The sequence below is a fragment of the Doryrhamphus excisus genome, linkage group LG15 (genome assembly GCF_037039965.1).
Source record: "Doryrhamphus excisus strain RoL-2023G ecotype Guam linkage group LG15, RoL_Dexc_Guam_v1.1, whole genome shotgun sequence".
Taxonomy (NCBI): Eukaryota; Metazoa; Chordata; class Actinopteri; order Syngnathiformes; family Syngnathidae; genus Doryrhamphus; species Doryrhamphus excisus.
Window position 1 is genome coordinate 11,067,994 of NC_136371.1, and position 17,375 is coordinate 11,085,368.

Consider the following 17,375-nt stretch of genomic DNA (forward strand, 5'->3'; position numbering starts at 1 on the left):
AGAACCTCGGAAATCAATTTTAAAAAGGATAACGCAAATGTCAAATGTCATACTTCATATCTGCTTATTGCCATCACAATCATTATCCAAAGCTAATGCTATTTATTTACGTATGGTGTATAAAACAAAGACAAGCGATACATCAAGTTGCATGCACAAATGAACACAGGCTTGGTAAAAGTGTGGGGTTTGTTTCCCAGAAAGAAGATTAGAACGTTGTCGTTTAATGTGTGTTTTTTGCATCCATTGTTTGGCGGTCGCCAAGCATCTTGTCTTGGGTCGAGTAGCAACATCTTCAATGGCACTGGGGAAAGTTCTTGTTCTTTACAGTCATCCTTACATGCTTATTACAGTTAACTGGTTCCAGACCCGACTGCTATATGTAAATCAATGTGGATTCAATGTTAATACATATACTTTCATAGCTAGAGCATAGAAAGCCTGTTTATGACCTCATAAATATGTTTTTTTAGATTATTAGAGCCCTCTGGACATGAAATAACACCCCATTATCATCTTTTCACTGATATTACCCAATAGAGACATCAATAAGACATAATATAAATAAATAAGACAATACTTCCTGCAGTGGCTAATGTCTCAGCAATATAACATTTATAACATTTGTAACACCTCGTGACCAGTGTAGAGTATTTCACATCACAATGCCTTTGTGTCTTTGCCTTATGTTTGGACTTGGACTAGTTGATTTAGCTTGGAAATTCTTAATTTAGGCCAAAAAAATATAGACAATTTCTATAAATATGCATATTTTGACTAATAAGTCCAAGCAGAAGCTGTACTAATTCTACACTTGATCAAACTTACTTAAGATTTGTCATATATATCTATATAGTCTTATATATATACTTCAAAACATGTGATGTTGTGGAAGCGTAATACTTTCTTCTTCGGTAGTCGAAGCATCACGAGAAGATTAACTTAAAATTAACTTTGGGTCTTGCCCTGACTGCTATAATTCACATTCTTTTTCCAGCATCTCTGACCGTGAAACATGAATCAAGACATGGCTCCCTACCTTGAGGAAAGAGAGATTGCGGTTCCGGTCAATGCTGGTTATCTCCAGGTTTCCCATGACCACTTCACAATTCTCATAGAGCTTCTTCAGGGTGCGATATTGCTGGTCCAGGTCCGAGAGGGTGCTCAACTTGTTCTCTGTACCAGGACAAACTGGAGACAAGAACATGCAAATATCAACTATTGACTTCGACTTTGCCACTCCATACTCTGAACACAAACATCCTAAAAAAAAGTGTTGAATAGTTGAACTAGCTGTGATATTGAACAACATCCAGAGCTCATAAAATCCCATATTGCCTTATAGATTGTTTGCACCGCAAAGATTAGTGTGCCTCTTTTTCTTGGCTTTGTGATGCTCCATATTGCTGTGGGCACTCGGGTGCCGGCCGGAATGGTGGCGAGGGGACCTGAGCTCCGGTGATAAATGAGATTTGCTGACAAAGCCTGCTGATGAGTTATTAGAAAGAATGATTTGAGAGCGGCTACAAGGAAAGTCCGACCGAGGATATAAAATGTGTCCGATCGATGAACGTGTATATGTGTGTGTGAGCAGTGAGCAGGGATGTGTAATAATGTGTTATTGGAACTCGCTAGTGTGTGTGTTTTCACTAGGGGATGAACCATCCAAACACAGGTGAAAAGTGAGGAGAAAACAACCGTCAAAAGCCAGCTAACCAAGCAGACACACACACACACACACACACACATTCAGGCGTACCAAGAGGTAACAGAAGCCAGGTGACAGAAAAATTGTGCCACAGAAAAAGGGAGACACAATTTCTTATTTAGGGCATGTATGCTCCATCCAGCAGCCGTGTTTTTTTGGGGTTTTTTTTTGGCTCACAGCACATTCCACAAAATGGAAAAAGCAGCAATTATTTTACAAAAAGTATTAAGAAAAATGTAATAACAAGATAGTTGTAATTTTACAAAAATAACATACTGTTATGAGGAGAAATAATTATTTTACTAGCATAACCTTGAAATGAAAAAGACAGGCACAATATTATTTGAAACATAAAAAAACAACAAATAAAGTAGTCATTTGGGGGAAATTTAGGTTGTGGAAAAAGTTAGATTATTATGAGAATTAAGTCATAATGACAAATAAAATTGACAAGAAGAAAGATGAAATTCATGAAACCAAAACAGCAGAGATCCATTTTATGAGAATATAAGTATAAACTACTATTTAATAATAAGTAAAATACTATTATGTATATTCTATTATATTTATGATATGAATAGTCAAATAGACAGTAGGCCATGGGTGCCTCGGACTTGGATTTGTTTGTTTCTTTGTTCCTTCAAATGACTCCTTTGACAGAAACACAACGTTCCATCAGATCTTTTTTTCCAGATTTCTAATTTCCTAAAAACAATAATCTACTAATTTGTGAAAGTTCAACAATCTTGACTGAAGACACCTCCAGACGAGCTAAGATCTTACTTCCACATCCAGGCTGATTACGTTTTGATGGCCGATCAACCAACCCGACATGGAGGTGATTGCCATGCAACACAAGAAGGAAGCTGTGATCTCAGGTGACAACATCATCAAGAGGAAGGAAGATGAAGCAGCTTGAAGAATACCAACCACTAAAAGAGGAGATAAAAACACCCCAGTGCCAGTGGTAAATGGAGCACTTGGGGCCCTGGGGCTTTGACCCCTAAACTGTGTGGCTCCAGTAAGTTCCTGGAAGACCCCGGGTACTTAACAGAACCCTCAGGTTCCCAGGCCTCTGGGACAGAACTTAACTTGAAGGAGGAAAAGAAGAGCAAGTGGGGGAGTTCCCGTGTGCGTGGTTTTGTTTAATCATGTAAATCAGCTCTCCGAGCCTCTTTTGAATGCAACCTGATTAATACAGATACTCTTTCGTCCGGATTGCGCTCTTCTTCAGCACAGCTTTTGTTACCAATGACTTTTGTTTACTAATCACATGGTGGTCACCTAGGCTGCTGCCGAGTGGACAGCTACTATGTCAGAGCCTTTAATACACAGTCAAATCTCTGTCATTCAAACACAACAGCAGAGATTGGATCATGAAATAGGAAAATGAATAAAACATGATGTTGATAAATTTGCCTCCCATTGCTATTAATGTTTAAAGAATCAACTAAAACATACACAACCAACCAAAATGTTACAAAAACATAAGCAGGAATATAAACACAGGCCTGCATAATGAAGATTATACAGCATTTGCGCTACACTTTCACCTCAGAATAAACCGATGGCTATGATTGATGAAGGTAAAGCGTAAACTAGATTAGGAACAACATTTTGAATGGAGAACCGGTCCATTCCCAGAGCCTGTAAAGCAGTTTGGCTGCAGAGCTCACCCAGCCATCAAGAAAAATTGCCTTACACGCGTCGACACATTGAGCTGTATTCATTTCTCACCCCATCTCTTCCATTTTCTCTGCCTACTCGCCGGCATCCCACTGTGGTGTTGTTGAACTTTCAGCCTCAAACTGTCCCGCAGCATCCACCGCCATCTTCCACGTGTTTCATCGCATTTGAAAGGTTGACACTGGCAGCCGGACAGGAGATGAAGGAGAAGCAGAAAAGGTGTCAACCTTTCTGGGTTTGCGATGTGGAAGCTAATTGAGTGGGCGACGGGTGGCTGGGGTCAGCGTGAACATGAACCAGAAGAATAACAGAAACGGTTCAAAGCTGTGGCTAAAGGTCACAGGGGCCTATTCACGGCAAACTGCTTATTTTTATCCTGCAAAGATGGAACTTTCTGCTCAAGTTCAGTAAAATGAACTCATATACAGTACACGGCGCAAACAGTGTTACAAATCTTTAACACACACACACACGGATTGGTTCACATAAAGGCACCCCAGTACTGCATTGATACAACCAACATCATCCTCGGCGCCTCTGCTACTCATCCAAAATTGATGCTTACGAGGCAGCACTTCGTATACATTCAAACCTCGGTTTTTGTACGCCCCAGTTTCTGTTTGATTGACACACAAAAAAATACTCTTTCTTCACACACTGTCTTGGTTTCAAGTCTGCCTTGTACTGTATGGTGCCGCGAAACCAAGAACTTAGTATTAGGTATTAGGTATTGAACTTAGATCACGGGACTTGGGTGTAACATTCACATCGTGCTCTGAGACCGCTTACTTCCTGTGACCTGGGTTCAGACATGAGTGGGTCAAAAACTTTGTCTCATAGTTTCAGATTGGCCCTTTTTATGAGTGGCACAGTCTCTGAGCATATAACTGCTTTTGTGCTTCCAGAGGGAACAATGAACACGAATAAGTGTGTCCATTCTGGGTTGAAAGCACAGTCCACTTTTCTCTTCTTAGAGTGTGGAAGTGTATTTATTTTTGTTTCTTTCTGTGTAACTTTCACTCGTCTTCCTGTCCTCTTTAAATGTATCTATCATTTGTTTCTATATTCTTTCCGTGTATGTCTCATTCGTTCATCCGTGTCACTTCCTTTTCTTCTTTCCTCTTTCTCTGTTGCATTTCGAGTCGCAATGTATAACCCCAATGCACAGTTTGATTGGGATGGATTAAATCATTTATGGACTATAGGTCTCGCTTCCTCCGCACTGAGCTACATTATTATCTTGGTGGAGGAGTTTGTGTGTCCTGATGATCCTTGGAGCTAAGTTGGGTCAACCATAACCAACAGGTCCTAGGTGAGGGACCAGACAAGGACTGGCTCAATAGACCCCATGGAGAAACTAATCACTGGACCAAAGTTCCCCTTGTCTGGACGTGGGTCACTGGGGCGCCCCTCTGGAGCCAGGCCTGGAGTTGGGACAGCGTCTGATGGCTTTGGTCGATCTACGTTCCCACCCTGACCTATGGTAATGACTAAAATAAGATCCAAGGGTCCAAGAAGCACTGACATCCCAGGGAAACTCTGAGTGGAACGGCTGCTCCTCCGCATTGAGAGGAGCCAGAGAGAGACTATGTCTCTCAACTAGCCTGGGAACACCTCGGGATCTGCTAGGAGGAGCTGGAGGAAGTAGCCGGGGAGAGGCAAGTCTGGGCTTAATGGTGATAAAGTTGCACAGTCAATATAGCGGCAGAGCGTGGCCCTTTACAAGTGCTTTTATGTGGCGGAGTTAAACAATTCTATGCACATTTAGAGAATATGGCATATAGTATGCATATGAATGCAGTTCAGATGAATTCAGTGGTTATCAACCTTTCAAGCAAAGTAAAGCAAACATCAGGTTTGGGGCTTTTTTGGACAACCATGTCATGTCTGCTCTTTTTTATGATGCACTTCTTCAGACTTTTAAGCACAAATTAAACCAGCCCAATCTTAGATGGGACACAGAAGGACAAGTATGACATGTGAAGGTGATGTCCCTCGCTCCAGGCAGCTGATCAAGTCCTGGGGGGGTTCAGACCCATCAATCACCCTTCAGTTAAATTCTTCCTCTTCATCCTCACTTGCTGCAATCCATTGTTCTTCACTTCGAGTGTCTGCATCCTTCTCTGATTGTTCTAACCTTTTGTTTTTCCTCACTTGCCCGTTTTTTTATTTTGACCTCCACTTTTTTTATATCTCTTGTGCCTCCTTTACCCCCCCTCCCACAGCAAATCCCCACGCATCTTAATCTTGCCCTCTCTCTCTATCACTGATAATCGTTTGTCCTGTTCTATCGGCCAATATGACAAAAACTGATTCCCATACTCTTTCCCAGAAAGTATTTTCCAGGACATTTTCAGCCTCTGCAGGGTTAGAACAGGGGTGCAAACCTCCAAGCCTATTATCGACACGTCCATATTTCTGCATACTGGAAGTATTATAAGTCTTAAAGTTAAAACCGTTTTGTCCTTTTAGCCAACATAACTGGTGAAGGAAGTCCAAGTACATCAGATGCTCATTTCACAGGTTTGGTGTTGCTCGTTTGGCGAACATGACAGGACATTCCCCAGCAATCCACGCTGAAAAAACAGGTGTTACAAGGGTCAGATATTGGGAAAATGTCGCATTATACTGACAAATAGTAATAAGTAAGCAGCATAGACAACATTTCCCCGTGCGTGCAGTGAGTGCCAGGATTGGAACATACAAATAGATCTTTTTTGGCCTAAATTCATCATTTTCAAGCCCAACGATATCAAATATAAAACATTCAGAAGACACATTCAAAGATGCTTCGAGGAGATGCAGTATTCCATGCTGGTCACTGGGTGACAGTGATGAGACTGCAATGTTCGGTGAGACATTCAAGCGCCAGACTTAATTTCAGGTTTTATTGCAGGTTCGAACCCCTCACACACAGCTGGATGATTTGCATGGAAAGGCCAATCATATTTCAGCAGGTGCCGCTCCACTGTCACAGGTGGGTGTGGAAGTGGTTGTGTAAGAAACATGTGTGTGTGTTGGTGGGTGGGCATGCGGCAGAGTGCACGTGTGAAAGGTTTAATGAGTCCTCTCAGCCAATTTTCAGCCGGTAGCTTCTCTATGCGAGGAAATGGGGTTTGTAGTTAATGTAGCACAGAAGGGCCACTTGTGATCATGCATGTGTGTTTGTGTGCGCAAGCGTGTTTCCATTTAAGTGTTTTTGCTCCAAGCAGAATATTAGTCGGAAACCATATGGGAGACATAACAATGAAGGAAGGTTTGAGTACATTAATGGCCGTGTGTATCAAAATACGAGCGTAAACAATATGCATAGAATGCGTATGTGTTTAGCGACGCCCTCCTATTATGAATCACATCAGCTTCTCTAAATTTTCCAAACACCATCTGTTGTCAGGTTGTGTGCAAAGTCGAGTGACATGTTTGTAATGAAACTCTGGCATGCAGCGTGCATGCCCAAATAAACAGACACACACGCATAAAGAACTAGGGTTGGGGTAGGGGGAGGGGCTTCCCAGAGGAGGAAATAAGTTTGAGTTGGATGTAATGAACAAGTGAAAGGCAAATGAGCCTTTCAGTGTGATGGCTCGTATCTACCCCCAGACAGGCCGCGTCGGGGGAAACACTTTATTGCAGAGAAAATCCAAAATGTCGTTCATCCATCTGCACACCTTCCCAAACACCAACCCTCCCCCAGCTCTCCCCCAGCTCTCACCTTCAATCTTCACACTCGTACCTGCCTCTCACCATCCACCACCATCGCCTATTAACATGCCTTGTTGACGGAATAGTCTCCATACCCTCGGAAAGCTTTTTTTTTTTTTTTTGACCAAATTCAGTTTTATGTTTTTTCTGTTTAACTTTTGTGATCCACTGGAATGTATGACACCAAGCGATACCTCCATGGAGCCCAAAAATCCTCGTTGAGCAAAGAGTTTAGCACTTTTAACTATTAAGAATGTTACATTAAATGTTCCCTTTGCAGTTAATAAAGGTTTATGATGGAGACAGTTTGAGCCTGGAACAGATGATTTCTATTTCAAATGATTTCCTCTGGGAAATAATAGCTGCACAAAACTGGGCTGTGTGCACTACTACACTACCAATGGCAACTGTAATAATAACAATATGACCGAAGAAATATGAAAAACATTGCAATGATGACAGCATCGGGCTTTTCTGTGACACTAAAAGTCTCGAAGCCATCAAAAATAACACGTCTGTATCTTTGCCTGTTAAATTCAATCCTCAATTTCCCCTCCAACCATCCATCTCAGGCTGGATCAATAATCCTACAGAGGCATGCCAAAGTTGAGAGATGTAAATACCAAAAATTTGACATTTGTCGCAAATAAAACAAAAGGTCTTCAATATAATCAACAGCTGGGCAGGGCCGTTACTCAAACAATCCATAGGCTTATTAAAAAGGGGCAATAATTTCATGGGGGAAGTGCAAATGGCGTGCATGTTTACGATGAGTCAGGGGTTGGAGGTGTGATAGGATGTATTTTCACTAGGAAGGAAAGATAATAGTTAATTACTACATTACAATGACTAGTTTGATATCCAGCAGGCTTAACAGGACCCAAGTTGCAACTTAGCTGAATTAACTAAGAGTGGAGAGTGCAACAATACTACAATCTACAATCAGCAAAAAGAAGTTAATAAATAAATACATCGGGACATTTCAGTAAGGTCACAGCAGCAGGTTAGCAATGTACAGTAAATAGAGAGCGTCCGACAGCAGCTCCTGTGTGAATGATCCTTGCATGTTCTCTGCTTGTTAATGAAACAATTGTAGTCCATCGTGAGGCTCTCCTTAACCACAAACAGTGTATTCATTCATTCATTCATTCATTTTCTACCGCTTTTTCCTCACGAGGGTCGCGGGGCCGCGTCGCCCGCACCGGAGACCAGTGGGGGACCGCCCCTCTCGCCCCTCGCCTACAGTGTATTCAGTACAGTAGTATTCTATACTGGTTGTCACTCACATATGGCACCGCAAGAGCTGTCAATGCTCCTGTCTGAATCTTATTTTATTTACATCTAAGATGTTATATTGGGTGGAACAAGTGTAAAGGTGACTAGAGTGGTGTTATTTAATGTCTACATGGCTGTCATAATGGCAAAAACTATACAGTTCATAAAAATGGTCATAAATGTTCTACATGCTTCTGACATAGTGTGGCCGACAATGAGTGCTTCTCCTCAGGCAGGTAAGCTAGGCGCAGCGTCCTCACGTCCTAGTTCTAATGAGCTCCATGGCACCAGCGGTGCTCCTGACAAAGTGTGTCCGACAATGAGTGCTCCTCACATCCCGCTTTGCCTGATGTAGAAAGATGTAGAAAGCTTTGTGCTGCTCTGTAGGAGTCCAAAACTCGATGAACATTATATAATAACATAGCATAACATAATAAGTCCCCTTTAAGTTTGAGTGCCTGGAAAGTTAAAGTGTAGTTTAGCATGAGGACATTGTATCTCATCTGTGTCTCCTAGTCATTTTCCATAAGGTCATATCCCCAATGTTGTGCAACTCTGATTGTGCTAGGTGAATGTGTGTGTACCATGGCGGGTGTGTGGCCTCTATGAGAAGTTATTAGACTGACAATGAACTGAGCTATTAGACTGCATAATCGCTAACAGGGGTGGCAGATTGGTGTCATTGTTCATTGGCATAAAAAACGTTACTTGAAGGTAACGATCTTTGCTTCGCTGACACCCAGATGACAGAAAGTCTGACCATAGATGACCGAATATGAAAGCAGGCAGCTTACATGACAAAATTATCAATTGGTTCCGACTCAGAAGAACAGCAATCGTTTAAAAAAGTCAATTTTAGTCATTATGAACATTCAGACAGTTTAACAGATCCGGTGTTAGCTTAATTCTGCATTAAGCAAAATGAGATAAAACGGACTCAATTTCCTCATTAGACGATGACCTGCAGCTGCTTTCATTAATGCAAGACTGGGGGATTCTCCACATCCCAGAGTCCCGAGAAGTCAACCGCAGTCACACCACTGGAGCTTAATTAAATTTGTGACCATTAAAACTTGCTCTGGACGGGCTCCTGTGTGAGCCGACTTTGGACAATGCATGAATATTAGATGCTTTCTGCTATTCTTCCGAGGTTGCCGTTCTTGCAAATTTATAATGGAACACTCGGCTGTGAAGGTCCTGCAGGATGCTGATCCACTGGAATTGCCATTTATCACTCGTATGCTCATGTTGCTTTGGTTAGGACTGAGGTCTGTGTTACTGTCTCTTTAAGAGAATGTGTTTCTTGGAAGTACTCTGGTGCAGATGAGACCAAATGGAGGATGGAGCATTTTTTTGCTGATGGGTTTGCTGTTTATTAGAACATTCATTCATTCATTTTCTACCGCTTTTTCCTCACGAGGGTCGCGGGGGTGCTGGAGCCTATCCCAGCTGTCTTCGGGCGAGAGGCGGGGTACACCCTGGACTGGTCGCCAGCAAATCACAGGGCACATATAGACAAACAACCATACCTATGGACAATTTGGAGTCGCCAATTAACCTAGCATGTTTTTGGAGGAAAACCGGAGTACCCGGAGAAAACCCACGCATGCACGGGGAGAACATGCAAACTCCACACAGAGATGCCCGAGGGTGGAATTGAACCCTGGTCTCCTAGCTGTGAGGTCTGCGCGCTTACCACTAGACCGCCGTGCCGCCCTTTATTAGAACATACTTTAGAAAAATACAAAACCTGGAATAAAATACAGTAAGCTCTTGTTTTTTTTGTTGCAGTTAATTCCTGAATCAAATGTGTTTGTAGTTTTGCTGCAAATGTGTTCTGAGGCTATTGGAGCTCAGTGGGCAGATGGACAGGGAATGACATCGGAATGACATCGGAATGACATCGACAAGTTTCAGATTTGAGTTTTAGCTTGGTTTAGGTTATGGACAGAACAGTAACCTGTGTTAGGGATTATTGTTGTTGCTATGTGATCATTTAAACCTGCGATAAAAGCCATTCTTCCGAGATCAAGTATGTTTCTTGTCACCAAACACTACAGGAAAATTACTGACACCTAGTGACCAGTGTGTAATACTACACATTATTGCAGTGTCTTTCAATGTCTTCTAAATTACTTATATTTAGATGCTATTCAGGTGAAAATGATTAATTTAAGCATAACAATGTAAGATTTGCTTGACTATGCATACATTTTGACAGGCCATATTCAAACACAAAACAGCATGATTTATTAACATATATTTTTTGAAAAAGAGTGACGCTGCAAAATTTGACATTTCTGGTAGCCCCTAGCCCCCACCCCCCAACAAATGTGATGCCCTTGCACACAGTGTTTGAGGTTTAATAGCCAGATACTGCAGTTGTGCAGCTTAGCCTGGCCACTTTTTTTCCTTTAAAATCTTTACCTTAAGTGACAAAGCCCCAAGTTGCCTTCTCAATTATGTTGTACAGGTGCAGTCAGCTAGAAGCAGTAATTGCATTGGGTGTTTGGCACTCCCAGAGAAGGACTGGAAGCTCAGGGCAGAGCTGTCAGGAGCTCCTGAAGGACTCACCTGCGTTTGCAGATGTAGGGATAGCATTTGGCTTTCTGTGTGCAGTGTTTGTAGTCAAAGTATATGTTTGTATATACAGTGGAACCTCAGTTTTCATCTTCAATCTCTTTTCCAACTAATGAATTAGAATAATATAAATCCAATTAATTCTTCCAATTGATAATAATACTATAGTGAATAATAATCATTTGAAATGCAGACAACAATGCTTAATATGTATAAATGAGGAATGAAATGGATACATTTTCCATCACTTTTACCTTTATTGAAGACCAGCAAAAAGTGAGATGAGTAGAGCGAGGGGGGAAGAGATGGGAAAGCCACCCAGACGATGTTTCATTCTAGTCCCTTACAAACTCAACATTAAAGAGTGGATGGTTAATCTTTATTTGAAACTTCAGCAGAAGGTGCAATCATCTTTACACACACTTTCTGTTAAGTGTCGCCCTTAAATTGTTCCCCCTGCAAACTGTGATGGGAATTAAAATCTTATTGTAACCAACGCTAAATTCATACGTGGCTACAACTTCTTACTTTCATTAGTGTTTCTCCCCTTCTTTCTCACAGAACACTCAGATATATGCAGAACACTTGAACGGAAGAAGACAAAAACACACTTTTTCATTGTTCAGTTTGTGAACAAATAAACCACACACAGAGATGACTAAAAGATTCCTTGGTCACATCTCTGCCCCGGAGCCTCCAGGTGAGTGGCCAACAGACTTCCAATAGGCATGCATTTTGACCACGGAACATTCATCTGCAGCACGCTAACTAGCTGCATGCTAAGCATATGCCCAAGCCGCCTCATTTGGCTCCTCTCAATGTCTCAAAATCCTTCCATCTTCCAGTCCTCAATCACTGTCTTCCAATGAGTTATGAACCTGCAAACCTCCACTTCCCAAGCCAAGTCCATCCAGGATGAGGTATACGTACTACATCGCAATACACGCGGTGATCTGATGCAGAAACAGTTCCAAGGACCTTTCTGTATCACATTCATCTCCTGGGTACGTTCCAAACACTAAGCTTCTTGTTATGGGCATGTCATTGCACCCTGAAAAACCCTCAAAGGGAGGTCGAGACACTTCCTCTTCATGCGACACACATTATTTTAGGACACAGTGCCAACTTACATGAAAAAGGGTTTCAAAGTTGAGTGAAGTATAAACAGAACAGGAGGTCCATGCACCGGTGGCCTTGCTGTTGTCAATGTTTAACAGCACGCACAAAGTTGGCAAGGAGGCGGAATTCTGCAGGCGCTGCTGCAACCAAAATAAAGCACAGATGTGCTAGTTTAATTAGCCTTGCCAGAGGTGCTGCTGTGTTATTACCCTACTCCACCTGAAGAGGGCGCCTGTCACGGCGTTAGTGAGTTAGGGGGCTTTGACAGCAGTGGTGATCGTGATGTTTTCCCACGTTAAAATGAGTAAGAGTGGTGCACATTTACGATTTACGGGTGCACAAAAACAAGGGGTTGGCATGTGTGCGTATTCGATGATGGATCTTCGATGATGGCAAGCAGCGTCATCTGCTTGGGATTGAAATGTGCCATAAAGGAGCACTGATGGACATGGGAGAACATGCCGCTAATGACACAGTTATTTCTTCACACTCCTATTTAATGATGGCTCTTGCAGCACAAACACACACCTTTGATGAGGTTCGCCGTCGAGAGGCAACACGGCACTCCAGCGCATCTTCACATGGCTCTCTAAAGACACCCCGTCAACATCAAACATGTGAATCAGGGCGCGAAAAGTTCAAGAGGACGTCAGCTTCTGGTAAAGTGATGGAATGTCAAGTGGGCCAGGCATTCGGGTCCATCTATGAGCTTCTGGGCTTGCCTTGTCATCATAAAGTCTTTTTGTGGGGGAGCCTGCCACGCTAAGCTAATGTCTGCCAGAGTACATGAGCTTGACACACAACTGTGTCAAGCTGCAGCAGCACGCTCTCCTTTCTCTGCAGCACCAGGCGGCAATGTGAAGGGGACACGACAGGAGATGTTTAAGCTAGTGGGGCCCCAGAGACTGCACACAGTCACTGGGGAAAAGAGGGCTGTTCAAAAAATGTACGGGAGACTGGATGTGCACAAATGACGGTGAATACAACCGGTAGACACCATTAGTGGTACACTGGTTCAGGAGCTTCGTTTGCATGCCTAGGAATCAAACCTTTGGCTTGTTGGACACACGCCACTCTTTAGCCATTCTTCACAGTTCATTGCTATCTGAGAAGTAATCAATGATCATGCAATTGAAACGATTTTAAAAAGTGAGAGCAATATATTTGATTAGAACGCTGGACTCTACGTCAACAAAGAAGACGGATGAATGTTGTATATCCCCCAGTATTTCCCCGTGGGTTATCTGTGAGTACTGTGGAACTTTAGTTGGGCTATGTGAGCGAGTGTCTCGAAGGGTTCTCTGAGAAGACATTAGGCTGAACATGTAATGAACTAACAGACTGAATGTGAAAGTGTCATGATGATGTCGAGCATCACATTCTTCACAGTCCTAAAACTAGTAACTGCATTGACTGAACTAGCGGCGCTGAGAGAAAGCAAAGATAATCTGACAACCAAGTCATTTCCATCTCATGTTTTATCACATTAAAAGCTGCATGGACAAAGAATGGTCAAAGATGTTTGGAAGCATCTAGTGTCCATGACGAGGTTTGTAAGATAAAGAAGACCCTGAAAACTGAGTTTGTCGACAGCAACAAACCAAAAAACAGCGAGCGTGTCATAATCCTGAAATACATGGGGGAGTTTGTCTATTTTCAAGTAGGGGCTTTGACAAAATGGCCCCATAAAGAATGACGAACGGTGTCTGAAAAGCGTCTGCGTGAGCACAATCGCACTGTGTGGCTAAATTCATTTCCCCCAGTCTGGGCTGGCGGCTCGTGTGGATGCCAAAACAAAAGAAGCCGCTGGTGCGTGGTGGCACAGCGCTGACTTACGGCCCTTAATATCGCAGACAGAAATCAATAGCAGATCTGTCATCTAACACATGTATGAGAATTTAAGCTTTATTGATCTGGGATGCTGCCAGAATACAGATGGCGATGGAGGCAGAGGAAGCCTTTCAGGGCCGTAAATCAATAGCATGAGAGTCCTTTGGGAGCTGCAGGGACTGAATGAAATTACAGTTTATCTCACAACAGCCGCGTTTGATTTGCATGCAGACTTGTTTCGCGGCAGTCTACGGTATCTTTCATTGTATCTGCACTTAATCTGAAAATGACAAACTTGGTTCCGACACGGTGATTGAAACAACTGCCAGATTATATCAGAACATGCATGCCACCAAGACACATACAGTACGCACCAGCGGTGGCTTAGAATAGTCAACAATTTGACGATTCCATTCACAAGACCCTTATTCAACTGTCAATCTCGCAGTCCAAGTATGTATGTCATCAGGATTGTACTATTGTGACTACATGGGGGTGCCCACGGCTGCTGCTGAGCACACTTTTTTTTTTTTTACATAGAATACATTTGTTTTTGCTAAAAATGACCAATTTTAATACATATTCAGCCTCACTAGTGAAGAGTAAAATATAATGGGTGTTTAACAGGAGATCAACATTTACGCAAGATGGCGGCTCATACACACAGCGAAGCCCGGTGTCTCTCCCAGATCTGCAGTTTACCAGTTGTTATTTTGCTCATATCATGTCAAAATGTAACATGTGACACTCGACAAGATGGTTTGGATATTGGATTTTGCTATGTCATCGACTCGTCCTTGAAGCTGGAGTCTGGACTAATGGAGTCTACACACGCCACCCAAAAAAAGTATATATATATACGCTATGATAATATGCAGTATTCTACACTGGTTACCAAGTGTCAGTCACTGTGATGTTATTGTAATGTTTGGTGCAACACAAAAAAACACCCAACTTCATTAGTGGACAAACAGGCTTTCTTGCAGGTTTGAATGATTTCATAACAGTTTATAAACTGGATTTCTATGTAGAATTCCTATGAAGGAATCCTAGTTCGCAAAATTTCATTGGAATCAATTAATGGCGATCAACGTGGGATTACTGTGTTTCCAGATTGAATTCCAGACTGCTGACATATTGAGCCGTACCATGAGCTAATTTTTATGCTATTATTGGCCAATCATATAGGTCGGTCAATATTATCGCAGGAGCTTAGTCTTTTCTTGGGTTTAAGACCACTCCCCTAAAAACCTGCATGTCATCACGGAATACACTTTTGGCACCAGGGAAGAAAAATACCTTTTGAAAGAAAAGTACCTCATTCAATCAGTTGATCTAATTATCGTCTGAGCCGTTTAATCCATTAGCCTCAATGACTATGTTGTCTTATTCTAAGGATAAACCCAAGTTAAGCGGATCACATGGTCACATTTATTAAACTGTCATCTTTCCAATCTGATTTCACCAAACAAACAAATCAGCCCAAGAGGGAAGTTTGTTCCGCTAAAAAGTTCACTTTTTGTCTTTCACCCTCCTTGAGTGTATCACCGTACCAGATTAACGAGCCCTTCGCTGCCATTCATTGAGAAGCCTGATCTTGTCATAAAGCATGTGTGAGGCTGCTGTTGGGCCACGGCAGCGGGCAGACACCAATTTATGAGCACGGCTATGTCGACAGAATCACAGCTCTGTGATTTAAGGCCACTCATGGCTTCTTTGTTCCTGTTTTGAGGTAGTGGAAGGAGCAAGGCCGCTTGACCTTCACCTGAGACACCGCTTGCTCGCCTTCACGTCTCCTTTTTGCGTGTGCATCTGCACAGGGCTTGTGTCCTTTCCCCACACGGCAGCAGGCCATCATTTGCCAGTTCAAAGGTTCAGTGGAACACACGGGAGCCAAACCGCAAGTTCATTTCAATTCAGCAAAGGAGAGATTAACTTTCAAAGCCCAGTGAGGACACGTCAAAAGGCCGAGAGTCTCTTTAATATTATGGTTGGCTGATCTGACCCCTCGTAGGAAGTGTGAGAACATAGTTGTTACTATAGGGATGAGCCGGATACTCGTTGCAAACCAGTATTTGTTACGGGGAATGTATTTTTGCCAATTAATTATTCACGATTACAGCTGTAAATTATCCATAAGGGAAACCCTCATTGTGTTTGATACTCTACAGTTGTTAGAAATAAAGTTTATTAAAACAACAACTCACTGGGTATTGGCGACCGCTACTGCAGCCAGCATGTCTGTCTTGGATTTTGTTTCTGGACACGGAAGTCCCAAAGATGCCGCACGTCCAAATGTGTGCAAAATTTGGGGATCTGTGGTGAGTACAGCCTCATTGCAGATTTGGGAGCACCCAAACAAGACGTCACACTATACTGGATAGTTGCAGCAAATACTCTACAGGAAAGGCTCTGTGACGTAAGTGCTGTCCCGCTCACGAGAGGTTTGCTGTTGAAGCGCACTTCAACCCGGTGTGTCTGCTGCGCCTTGTAAACCAGAGATGTCCAAAGTGGGGCTGGTGGGCCATTTGTGGAAAAAGTACAACTAAAAGTAAGTAGAAGAGTTGATACTAAAAACTGTGTCTGATAGATCATTTCCACACATACACAGTAAACATAGTATAGCTGAATAATCATAAATATAAAACTTCTCATCAATTCTGTGAACTGATTATGTGATGCACTCAATTATAATCTGATGCATGTTCAAATGAAATAAAACCATTACCATTACCATTTCAGACTTCAAATAATGTACTGATGTAAGCCACGCCCATTAACAGGTAACCACACAGACGTCCAGTTCATGTCCGGCTCATTTTGAGAAAATTACGCCCACTTCCAGTTTATGCTCTAACCATCCTGAGTGCAGATATGGACACACATCATTTTGATGGGTGAAAAAATACAGGTACAGGTACAAGTGTACACGCTCATCCCTAGTTATTACTTCAATGAAAATAACTGAGCTTGAAAGGTCATCAGTGACCTTGAGAGAATGTTTTCAGTCAAATCCCATTGCCTTCATTATTAGCTTGTGTGTGCTCTATATCAGGAAGATAAATTGGGTGTGACAAAGTCATTTACCAACGCAGAACTACTGAAATTTAGATGGTTTTGAGTAATGGAGCTACACAGTGTAGCAGTTTCAAAGGTGGTTATGTTTTTCTGGGCAGTATTTATACATTCCTTGTTTTTGTCCTTGATCCTTTTCAAAAGGCACAAGCACCATCAAATCTAAGGCCATGGTTTTCAGTTGGAAAAGGGTGGATTGAACCCTTTGGGTTGGGAGTGAGGTCTGACCCCAGATGGATGGGTTTTAGTATCTCTGGGTTTTGTTCATGAGTGAGGGATGGCTGGAGTGTGAGACCCACAGGCAGATACCGGACCGTCATGGTGAAGAGAGCGCTGAGCCGGAAGGCAAAGCTCTCAATATACTGGTCGACCTATGTCCCACCCCCACCTATGGTCAAGA

General features: G+C 42.5%; 1 protein-coding gene across 3 annotated transcripts in view; it reads right to left on the reverse strand.

The window, feature by feature from the left end:
- The window catches only part of LOC144901803 (receptor tyrosine-protein kinase erbB-4-like), a 152,630-nt gene that overhangs the window by 74,333 nt on the left and 60,922 nt on the right, over positions 1–17,375 (reverse strand). For all 3 annotated transcript variants that reach the window (XM_078796927.1, XM_078796928.1, XM_078796926.1), the window contains exon 2: positions 1,040–1,191. In XM_078796927.1, coding sequence (XP_078653053.1) covers positions 1,040–1,191 — 152 coding nt within the window. The remainder of the gene's footprint in view (positions 1–1,039; positions 1,192–17,375) is intronic.